The sequence below is a fragment of the Poecile atricapillus genome, chromosome 2 (genome assembly GCF_030490865.1).
Source record: "Poecile atricapillus isolate bPoeAtr1 chromosome 2, bPoeAtr1.hap1, whole genome shotgun sequence".
Taxonomy (NCBI): Eukaryota; Metazoa; Chordata; class Aves; order Passeriformes; family Paridae; genus Poecile; species Poecile atricapillus.
In genome coordinates, this window is record NC_081250.1 from 7,667,464 (window position 1) to 7,679,607 (window position 12,144).

The window sequence follows — 12,144 nt, forward strand, 5'->3', positions numbered from 1 at the left end:
CCTCACTTTGGTGTAAACATTACCTTTGCCTATGTCTGGCCAAGGTAAATTTAAATTAAACTAAGCTTTATCTCTTTGTGGCATACCTTCAGAAACTACTATGTCTTCTAAACCCTGGAGTCTTAAGGAATTAGCTTCTTACTTTGAATTAAAACAAAGACAAACCCTGGTATGAAAAACTGCAACTGTAGCTTCTGTCAGTTTTTTTATTACTGTGTGATTCTCTGCAATGTTCTGATTGTGTGGAAGACTTTAATTGTGTAATCACTGGTCTTAATAATGACATTTTCATTTTGTGAAGAAAAAAAGTAGATTTACAAATTCTTTATCTAATTCCTCCATCATAATTGTATCTCGCTCTTTCCTAAATTATGAACATGAACCAATTGATGGAGAGAATGATAATATTTTGAATTTTTTTGTCTTGCATCTTTTTTATCACCTGCTATCAAACTATATTTAAATGGCAACAAGAAAAGTCTAATTAAAATACTACATCTTATTATACAAGCTCACTGGTGAGGAGCAGTTTATGATTTTATTACCCTTTTTGAAGAACTGATAAGAGCTGGTGTAATCACATCATATGCATTAGGAAAAACACTAATGACAGAATACATTAATGACGGCTATTTGAACATCAAAGTTTGCATTTTATGAGGCTCAAAAGAAGAAATTGACAGGGTATTCATTAAATAATGCATAATCAATCAGCAACAAGCTTTAGAAGTGATTTTGAATTGATCACACATTTTTCTGCTGAAGTTGATGTAAGAGCAGTAACTGCAAAACATCGAGACCTTTCTGCTACAATGCTCATCACACTTCCTTCATACCACAGAAAGAAAACACAATTATTGTATCTGCTTCAAGATGCTACATGGATGAGGACAGGCCCAGGCTAATTCTGGGTGGTACAGACAGGTTTTAACTTGAACAAACAGCAGGGAATCTCTCTCTCTCTTTGCAGCTTTTCATTTCCACAGTCCTCAGCTTCCAGGTTTCACATGGCAGCATAAAAACAAAACCAGCTTAAGAAGGGATATCTCCAAAATATTTGGATGGGATCAGACAGCCCCAGAAATGGTGGAGAGAATGGAGAGGTCTTTCTGTTTGTGCATTTCCAGGAAGGGTTTGATCATGGTCAAAACTACTTATGTCCATGATCTGACATTTCCAAACCCCATTTACAAGCTGTGGCTCTGTTACAGACCTCAGCCAGCTACTTAGCATATAAATAAAGACATAATGCTTTTCCACTTCCTGAACATATTGGCCAGATAAATCTGTGTATTTTCCAGAGACTTTCTGATCAATGTGATGAATAATACCATATAAATATGGAGATAGTTAATATATAGCACAAAACAGTCCTATCAGTGAAACCCAAAAGAAAATGAACAGGGGTCAGACTATTCTGAGGCAGTATCTGTATAGTAAAGAAGTTAAATAAGAGAAGTTTAAAAAAAAAGTCCTCAATTAAAGGGACTTTAAATCCCTTAAAATTAATTAATTTAAATTTAAATTATTGTGGTGGGTTGCCCACCAAGCTGCTCTATCATTCCCCTTCTCAGTGGTCCTGGGGGAGAAAATTCTATGAAAATCTTCTGGGAGCTAAGGACTGGGGGAACCCTTGTCATCAGGGCAAAACAGACTCGATTTGGGGAAATCAATTTGATAGTTTCCTATTAATTGTAACAGAACTGTGGGAGTGAGAAATAAAACAAACATAAATACACCTTCCCTTCCTACCCCTTCTCATCCACTGACCACAGCATCTGCAAGGCTGATTATCTCACATTTCCTCACTCCTCTCACATACATACAAACCCAGCACTTTACCCTTTTATAAATACATTTCTACAGATGCACGAGCAGTGTCCCCGATGGGCTCAGCTTTGACCAGTGGCAGGTCTGTAACTTTTCATAGATTTTTTTTTTTTATTTACTGATTCTGCAAAATAAATACAAGTGTTTCTGAGAGGTGCAAAAAGTTTTAAAATTATTCTGTTTCTTTTATTATTATTTAGAATATCCTCTCAGGTACTGGTTTCCAGCAAAAGAGCAGAAAGAGAAAAGATAAAGGTTTAACATTAAAAACAAGAAACAATTTTTTCTATTCTGAAATGAAATGCATCATGTTGATGAGGAAAGAATAGTGTTTTATTTGTAGTTCTATTTCCCCACTCACTGCATCTTCCTTTTTGTGCCTGGTCTTTTTAAGCCTCAAAGGAAGATTAAACTGATTTTGAATTTAAAATAGGTTTTATGATTTAACCCCAGCCAGCAGCCAAGCTCCACACAGCTTCTTACTTCAGTGGGATCAGGGAGAGAACCAGAAGAGTAAAACCCAGAGCACTCGTGGGTGGAGATAAAGACAGTTTAATAGGGAAAGCGAAAGCTGTGCACACAGGCAAAGCACAGCACAGAATTAATTCCCTGTTTCCTATGTCTGGGTGGGTGTTCAGCCATCTCCAGGAGAGCAGGGCCCCCAGTATCAGTGACTTGGGAAGACAAACACCATTGCTCCAAAAGTTCCCCTCGTCCCTCTTCTTCCCCCGCTTTATGTACTGACCATGATGCCATATGGTCTGGGATGGTCCTTGGGTCACTCTGGGTCATCTGTCCTGGCTGTGCCTCCTCCCATCTTCCCAGGCACCCCCAGCCTCCTCGACAGTGTGGCAGCACAAAAAGCAGAAAATTCTGAGTAAGCCCTGCTCAGCAATAACAAAAATATCTCTGTGTTATCAACGCTGTGCTCAGCACAAATCCAAAACACGGCCCTGTACCAGCCACTGGGAAGAAAATTAACTCTGCCCCAGCCAAAGCCAGCACATGAGGAAAGCCAAGGAAAGGCTTTGTGCCTGTCTGTACCTGAAGGCCAGCCAGCTCTTGTTGATCAGACTCTCCATGGCAAGGTGCCATGGTATCTGTCTGTCTCACAGATAAATCCTGGGGGCTCACCTTGCAGTGTGGAAAGGTGCTTTTTACCTGTGGGAAACATTTACACCTCTCCATGTGCTAATAACTTAAAGTAATAAGCATCCAGGCATTAAGTTTATGAGAATTTTGAGTGATGCAGCTCATTCTGTTGACAAGTTATACATTAGAAATTGTGGGGTAAAGAGAACATAAACTTAGAATGCCACCTTACAGCTGGAAAATAAATAGGAGCAGTAAAAATGCAGATTAGTGTGTATGAATTTATTTTCTTTTGATCTATGGAGAAGTAGAAATTTCACACTCCTCTTTGGCTGGAAGAAAGGTGGGCTGACCAACTGTAAAGGTATGTGTAGTGTTCACCTACTCAAAATAGTTGGTCACTGTGACATTTTAAGTCTTAAGGATTGTATTTTCATTATATTCCTGAAAATATCCACAAATTAATCTATTTAAAAGTATCAATATTTTAATTAATGCAGCATAATTGCTGACTACCACTCTGGGTCAGTTTGGTAGAGAGTATTATTTTAGAAGTCCTTAAGCAGTTGCAAAAGCATTTTAAATAAATCCTTGAATCAATCAATGTCGTTAGGGCTTTTGTATGTTTGAAGTGAATTAAGTTTAATTTGTTGATAGTTCAAATATTTACCCTGCTGTATAAATTTATCTTACTGGTTATATAAGCTTTGACTTTGCTTCCTGTCTTGGGCTTGTGGTCCAATCTGCCTCATATTTTTTTCTCCAGTTTTAGTTGTGTTGGGCAAGGATGACAAATGGTTTGGGGTAATGAGTTCTAACACCAGTTGCAAACGGGCAGAGATTTCTTCCCAGACCACAGGAGTTAGTGGTGTGCTGATACCTGAGACTGAAGGGGTTATAGCTGAAAGTTACATCCTGAGCCACATAAAGCCAACAGCAAAATCTCCATTGATTTTTATTATCCTGGGATTAAGTGAATGCATTTGAAAAACCCCAAACTTTATCTTAATCCCCTCAGATGTTCCAGTTATTTTTGTTAAGTGTTTAATCTTTTGGGCATCTGTTAAAGCATCCAGCAGAAAGAGAGGTCTTCTGCTAGATCCAGTGGAAAGAAGTTCCTTATGTTAATTCTGATTTCATTAGAAAAAATATTCTACATTTCATTGGTTTTCCTGTTGTTTTTGAGAAATAAAATGGTGAAAATACATTTTTCTTTTTATTCTGTTATCTTGTAGAACTTCTGTCTTCCTTGTTTTTTTTTCTGTAGAGTTAGCAATTTCTGTTGCTTCAGTCTATGTAGGGATGTTTCCATTCTTCTTTCTTCTTCCAGAATATCTTCTCTTTCCTCTGCATTGAATGTCATGATGAAAAGGGACATGGTGTTCAACACAGGGATTTTCCTGACTTAGCACAGCTTGGTTTGCCATGCCAGTAGTTGTGTTCACTGTTGAATTTTAAGGAACATATATTGCAAGAATGTCTGGGTTGAAGCCTTGCTCAAATATGCACACCAAAAGAGAAAACACCAGAAATCTGGGCTCTGCTCTTTATCTCCTGTACAGAGAGGCATAAAACTGAGCTTGATCCCTTCTGTCATCGTTTTAAATTTGTCTAGGAGTGCTATGCAAAGCTGGCATAACGTAATGTAAAAGTCATGTCTGTACATATTTTTAGTATTTTTTCTTTACTAAAATTTCTTATCCTCTAATTAGCTGACAGGATTGATCATTTGATAGAAAGCACTTCTTTAATGCCATGAAACCAAAACAGTAAAAATGGTTCCAGAGGTATTTCACAATAACTTCAAATATGTTTCTAACATGGGATGTGAGGTAATCCAAAGACATTTCTTTCTTGATGAATAACAGAAGTCCAAATGCTTTTTCTTAATTTATAAGATACATTACACAGAAATCTTCCTTGTGCTGCTTCAGTTATCTTTTATCTTGATTATGGTTGACGTTTTTAGGGTACAAGGCACTGTAGTTAGGAGGATAATTTTTAAACCTCCATGAGGTGCTGCAGTTTGGCTCTGAATTATATGGGATACAGTTTGAAGTCAGAGCACTATATTATTTTTCCACTGCAGCTCCCAGATACCTCACACAGCCTGATGAGTGCAATGAAGCTTTGAAAGACCAAACAGTGAAGATGGAAACATTGCATTTAAAAGGGGAAGGGCGGGAACAGGTTGTCAATCCACCTTCTTTATTTTTCCTGTAAGCTCATAAAACATTAATATAGTACAAAATATTGCAAATCTTATTTTGCTGGAAGAATCTGGGCAAGGGAAGGGTTGCATCACTTGAATAAATAAACTTGATTGTGTGCCTGTCACAGAAGAGCTCTTACCCAATCACCCCTTAGCACATTCAGTACTCAGACACAGAGAATTGGATTTATTTGGACCCTGAGTATCTTATTCTGCTTAGTCTTCACTATTTTTATGCACATTTAAACTTCAACAACCTCCCCATATGCAGATTAGCTAATACATAAAATTCTTTACTTGGAATCCCTTATCTGGCTGCTCTGCTTACTAAAATTCAAGGTAGGAAAGAGAATGTAATATCTTCCACAATGTATTTTTTACTTTCCAAAACTATTCATTGAATGCACCTCTTCCTAGCTTAAAAGGAAGAAGAGCAAGCTACAATTTCAGTAATAATTTTTACCTTTAGGCAAACCTGTTATAACTCCTGCCAAAATTAAATTAAGATCTATACTTTCTTCTGGAATCCTTCCAGCTCGTCTTTGGTTAAACATATACCATAATAGGATGTGAAACACAAGATGAAAGCAAATATTTTTCCCAATTCTTTCTTTTCATAATGTGAGAAATATGCTTTCTAGTATCGTGTTAAAGATACATAACATTTATTCCAATATCTTCAAGTGTATAGAAACCCATCTATAAATGTCTACTAAATTATATTAACAGTTTGCATTTCAGTCTAAATAGCTTACTGATACCCTATTCAGTCCATCTTTTCAGTTTGAATAGAGTTTAAAAATATGTTAAAGAAGGGGCTGGGGAGCAGAATAAAGCTCCCATGAGGTGAAAGGGTCAGTGACCTGCCACACCTCTTAGACACACACAAGTGTCCAAGATGCAGAGGATCCATCCAAGGGTTCTGTGGCAGCTGGCAGAAGTGCTCACTGAGCCACTTCCCATCATTTACCAGCAGTCCTGGCTAACTGGGGAGGGTCCAGCTGGCCAGAGGTCAGAAAATGTGATGCCTGTCTACAAAAGGAGCCAGTGGTGTGAGGTTCAACAGGGGCAAGTGCTGGGTCCTGCATTTGGTTCATAACCTCAGGGAATGCTGCAGGCTGGGGCAGAGTGGCTGGAAAGTGGCCCTGCAGGAAGGGACCTGGGGCTGCTGGTCAACAGCAGCTGAACATGAGCCAGGTGTGCCCAGGTGGCCAAGAAAGCCAAAGGCATCCTGGCCTGTGTCAGAAATGGTGTGGCCAGCAGGACCAGGGCAGTGATTGTCCCCCTGTACTGGGCACTGGTGAGGCTGCAGCTCCAATCCTGTGTTCAGTTCCCTCACAAGAAAGACTTTGGGGTGCTGGATCATGTCCAGAGAAGGGCAATGGAGCTGGGGAAGGGTCTGGAGCTCAAATCTTATGAGGAGTGGCTGGGGGAGCTGAGATTGTTTAGCCTGGAGAAAAGGAGGCTCAGGGGGAGCCTCATCACTCCACAATTATCTGATTACCACAATTACACTTAGGCTGTAGCAAGGGGGGACCGGTCTCTTTTCCCAAGGAGCAAATGGTAGGACAAGAGGAAATGGCCTCAAGTTGTGCCAGGGAGGTTTAGGTTGGATTCTAAGAGCAATTCCTCCACAGAAAGGGCTGTCAAACATGGGAACAGGCTGTCTGTGGCAGTGGTGGAATCATCATCTCTGGAGGTATTTAAAAGATGTGTAGGTGTGGCACTGGGGGTTGTGCTTTAGGGATGGGCTTGGCAGTGCTGGGTTAATGGTTTGGGTTGGAAGGGACCTTAAAGACTTTAAGAGTGTTTTAGAACCAAGTGATTCTGTGATTCTATGACTCTCCTTAGAGCAAGATGTGCTTCACTTTGGGGTGAGGGGACAGGAATTTGCTATATATGACAGAGGAACACAGAACAACTTAACCAAGTGATCAAGACTGTTGCCATAGAACAATATTTTTATTATTGGCTGGCTAAAGCTTTACTTCCTGATCAGCATTTAAACATAAATAAATAAAGAGTTTGATTCACAGGAGCATTTCACAGCAATAGCTCTAACAACTCTCAAAATCTGAGCAATGGCATTCTTCATCTCATGCCCTCTAACTGAACTGTCCATTTTCTGAAATGAAGACAGAAGTGAGAGAAATAAAACTCATATCAAAGCACCAAGGCTTCAGTTTGTTGTAAATTAGCATCTTTGTATTAGCTGACAGCATTGGAGGCAAGCTGTGGAAATCCTTTTTTTTTGACAAAAGATGCCATAAAACTGTGATATGTGATTCTGTACTGCCAATTATTGTAAAAGCAAAATGCAACATTTTATGCTGGAGCCGCTGCTTAATGCTGTTCTCTTTTTCTTTTTTTTTTTTTTTTATTTCCTTCAAATCAGATATTTATCTTTGAGAATAACATCTATTACTGTGCCCATGTGGGGAAACAAGCCATCCGAGTGGTGTCCACAGGAAAGGAAGGTGTTATTTTCAATGGGCTCAGCGACTGGCTGTATGAAGGTAGGACACAACATTTAGGCCAGCAGTTAGTCATGAGTTTAAGTTACAGTCTAGAATTACAGACCTTGAATTAGACATCCAGGATTGAATTTCTGGGCACTGGTGGACCACGGAGCTGAAAATCTGCTATTCTAACAGTTGTCTGATGTGCTGGACTGGAAATAATGTGAAATGGTGTAAGAATTCTGTTTTCAGGCTGTTTTCTTTCCCTTAGTCCAAAGGTAATAAATCACTGGGCTTTAATGAACAGAACTGCTTCATTATTTAATGGCACCTGCAATCACTCATGGATGTGCCAGTTTTCAAATCACAAAAAAGGACTGAAATGGGGAGGGAAAGGGGTTCTATCTTAAAGGAAAAAGCGAGGAAACAATTTTACTTGATTAGCTGTTTTCCACAGAACTAGGTGGGCCTTGGAAGCTGGGCCTTGCCGCCTAAAAGAATTTCTCAAAGCAGACCCCAGTAATTGGCTTCTTCCCCTTGAAAATGGGCCTGACAGGGTGGAGGGTCATCTCTGGAGCACTGCTTTTCTTTGATCCTTTCAGCTGGCAAATGCCCATTTTGGTGTCTGTGAGCAGCTACTTGAAAAGTGATCTCAACTGCTCATTAGCTTAGGAGAGGATCCTCACCACCCCCAGTTCTTTTGAGGGTTGTTGTAGGCTTTTAAAGAATAAAAATTTTAATACACACACCCACGTAGATGTAAATGTGTAAAATAAAATATATTTATTTGTTTATTATTTATTTAAAACATACATGCCTCTCTCTGTTGCTGCCAGCAGTTCCTTCTCACAGGATCCTGGCTTTTGGACCTGGCAGTGTCTCTTTCCTGTGACACAGCTTCCCTCTAAAGTCACACTTTCTCCTACAGGTCCCAGCATAGTCCCAAGGTTTTCTTATCTCTACAGAGAGAAAGTTTCCAGATACATCTATTAACTGTGTTCTGTTGGCTGCTCCCAGTTTTCTTGAGGCTTAATAGAACAGAATAGATTACAAAATGCCATTAACAGTTAATTGGTGTAAAAACAGGAATCACTACTCTTAAATTGGTCTGTATAGACCCTGCTAGACAGGGGCCCTTGGACTCAGAAATGAAGGAATTAAAATAAATGAGTTTGTTTGGCCCTCCCAAAGATGCTGATCTCATAAATCAGTGTACAAACTCATCAAACACATACATGGAAAAATCTGATAATCAGGGGTTTATTATTTTTTATATTTAAAGACATGTTTCTACTGTAATACAGCGTATTTGCAAGTAAATGTCCTCCTTGTGCTGTGAAAGCACTTTGCAACCAGAGAAGTGGCTAAGAAGTTATGAAATGCTAATTTTCTTTCACTTTATCTGTTAATTTGCTGGTGAAGTTGTGGGCAGGCTCTTTGACTCTGCAGGTCAAATGTGCCTACAAGTACCCAAATTTGGCTGATAAACATCATTTAGTACATCAGGTCTCCTTGCAGAGTGTCTCACACAGCACCACGCTGAGAGGAGTTTGTCAAGCCCGTGAACTCAGAGCGCACCAGCAAGCCCAGGATGACACTTGTTTTGCTGACACATATTTTTATTCAATTACAGGATTGCTCAAGCAATTTCTTGGCTGACATTGACTTTCAGGTTTGCCCTCTGGAATGAATTTGCTTTTTAACTTTATGTTAATGTGCTAGGGTAAGGAATGGATGTGTGATCGATACCAGTCTGGTTATCCCAAGCCAGGTTCTGTAACCTGTGAGGCACGAGGCAGATCAGGACCACTGAACCTGCTGTTCACTGGGAGTGTGTTTGAAAGAAATTAGGATTTGGAAATGTCACTTTGTGTCCCAATACAGTTTATATTGAACTAAATAACTCTCTTCTTTCACAAGCAAGGTGGAGAAGGTCCCAGAGGAAAACCTGATTTAAACGTTCCCAACTAATGGGAATCCAAAATCAAATCCAGAGATGAACTGTGTGAGCTGAGCTCCTTCTCTTGTCATTACTTGTGCAATCCTCATGGAGGTGAACCTGGGGCTGGTGTCAGGACTGAGGACTTGTGCCAGGTGCTTGAACAAGCTGTGGGGCCGTGGTGTCGTTGGGTCTGCAGTGTTCAGACAGCAGCTGTCTACGTGCATGGATGGATGGAGCAGGATCCAGAGGAAGCTGGATATTCCATAAGGATAAATGGATAAGGACAATTGAGAAATGAGAGACATCTCCCCAGTGAGGTCCAAGAGAATCCAGCTATGGTTGCCAGTGAGCTTTAACCTGGGATACTCTGCCAACACACTATCACCTTTGTTTTTCCAAAGTCTTTCCTTTTCTTGGATGCCACCTCTTCTGTGGGATAAACTTGGACAGCATTTTAAATCTGAACTTACCTGACTGGAAATGCTTGAAAACTTGGCAAAGACTGAACTGTACCACCTCAAGACTATTTCTGCTCTTCACCCATTCCTGCTGTGGTTTGTACCGTGCCTTCCCCACTTCCCCAGCTGAGCTGGGTGGGACGCTCAGCCCCGTGTTTGTTTGCGCTGCTGCCGTCTCAGCGCTCTACCAGGATGAGTGCTGAGCATATGCAGAAATCTCCCTCCATCTGTGCAGCCAGCTCCAGCAGATAGTCTGCAAGAAGAGCTGCGAGAATGGGGATCACAGAGAGTTCAGCACACTCCTCTTCCCTCCCATGCTCTTTTTGCTGCTGAAGTTCTGTGACCCTTGGCAGCGACAGCAGAGCCTCCTCGCAGCGCCCGCTGGGTTACTGTCACAGCTCACAACCTGCTTCTCACTTCCCCAAAATGCAGCTCAGAAAGTAAAACTCGGTGTTTTCTATTTGAGGAAGATGACTTTTAACGACTTTTATCTACGTGGCAAGAGCACACCAAGAGCAATCCCCCACTCCCCTTTCTGTTTGCTCGGTGAGCTCTGCAGATGGCAGCCCAGCAGTGCCACCCTTTGGGGTGACTCCTGACACTTCACATGTGTGGCAGACACGGGGGGACTCTTCCCTTCACAATGTCATGGCTCTTGTCACGACACAATACAGATATGCTGCACTATTAATCACAGGTTTTTCCTAAGTCCAGAAGCACAGCAGATCTAGAGTAAATTTGACAGGCTTTTTGCCCCGGAAAAATGCAGAAGTTCATTTCAATTCAACTTAAGCTCTGCTTTTGTAAATCTGCCAAAGGAGAAAAAATTTCTTCGAGGTATTTATGCTGATCTGTAGACTTTTGATAATATAGTGAAAAACATTTCAAATCAATCAGAGCTTAATCTACTTAGTGCATTTAGCTGGAAGTTTATAGATTGATACATAGATTACTATAACATGAAAGCATAGATTAAGCATGGGGTTTATTACTAAAATAAGCATTGACAATGTTTTCATAGTCTGACTTAACATTTTCAGAGCTGTGCCTGATAGATGCTTGTACTAAAATCGAGTGATATCCTATAAAACAGAGTTTAAAGTTCTGCTGCTGAAATCAGCTACACATTTAAATGCATAGCAGCAGCAAAGAGTGGTTTTTATTTCAGTTTGCTGTATGATCATTGTTGGTTTGAGAATATGTTTTAGCAACGATAAGTCTTGCAGATTATTTTAAAGCAAGTGGTGGTGTAGCAAAAGGGACTTCCAAAGCAATAAGAGTATTTATATGTTCTGCATATAAGTAGTAATATCTTAAAAATAATGTGCATTTAAAAAGTAAATTGCAAGTAAAATTAATTTCATTTATATGCTTTTTTTAGAGCACTCTTCCACAGAAGTTAATTCTGTCAGTGTGTAATTAAAGTGTCCTAATTTGCTATCAAGTACTTGGAAAGGCTGTTCAGCTGTTGTGAGGAAGGGTGGCAGCAAGACACTCTGATGGAGGTCACCTCCATGATTCCGTGAAGTGACGAAAGAAGATTAAGGTGTCCCTGTGTTGCAGCTTGGAAATTTGTTGATTTGGGGATTGTGTGATGCTGAATCCTGGGGAATGGGGCAGGAGGACTTCCCTCCATACTGGCATATCGCTGCCAGACCAGGAGCAGCCCAGCAGGGTAAATCAGGGTCCCTTTAGGGACCCCCTCTGGGCTGCACTTCTAGAAAGTCCTGGTGTGGTCTCCTTTGGGCAAATCTGTGTTCACAGGTAAAGCTGGATAGCATCTAGTGCTGTGTTCTAGGTGCATGCTTGGAAATGAAGGACGTGACACAGTGGTGTGTGATTCTGTCACTGCTGGCAGGGGAAGGAAGGATTTTCACCAATAGATGTTCCAATGCCATGCATAAAGTGTGACATGAGGAGTTTGCTGCATGTGTCCTCAGATACCAGAGTAGGAACTAGAAAAATGAAGGAACAATTTTGCAGCTCGTTCTGTGGGACATATCTGTGGTTATTAGGGACTTTGGTAAGAATAGCATGTGAGTTAAAAAGTAAGAACTGAGTTAAGAAATAAGAATTGCTTGTGAGTTACTCCCTTGTCCTATGTCACTGTCAGAGGATCAGGGGATCAGAGACAGTCTCTAAATTTGGAAG

At 40.5% G+C, this 12,144-nt stretch overlaps 1 protein-coding gene across 1 annotated transcript in view; it reads left to right on the plus strand.

The window, feature by feature from the left end:
* Positions 1 to 12,144, plus strand: part of DPP6 (dipeptidyl peptidase like 6) — a 404,285-nt gene that overhangs the window by 316,050 nt on the left and 76,091 nt on the right. The window contains exon 8 of the mRNA XM_058833198.1: positions 7,530 to 7,650. Within this exon, the coding sequence (XP_058689181.1) occupies positions 7,530 to 7,650 (121 nt within the window). The remainder of the gene's footprint in view (positions 1 to 7,529; positions 7,651 to 12,144) is intronic.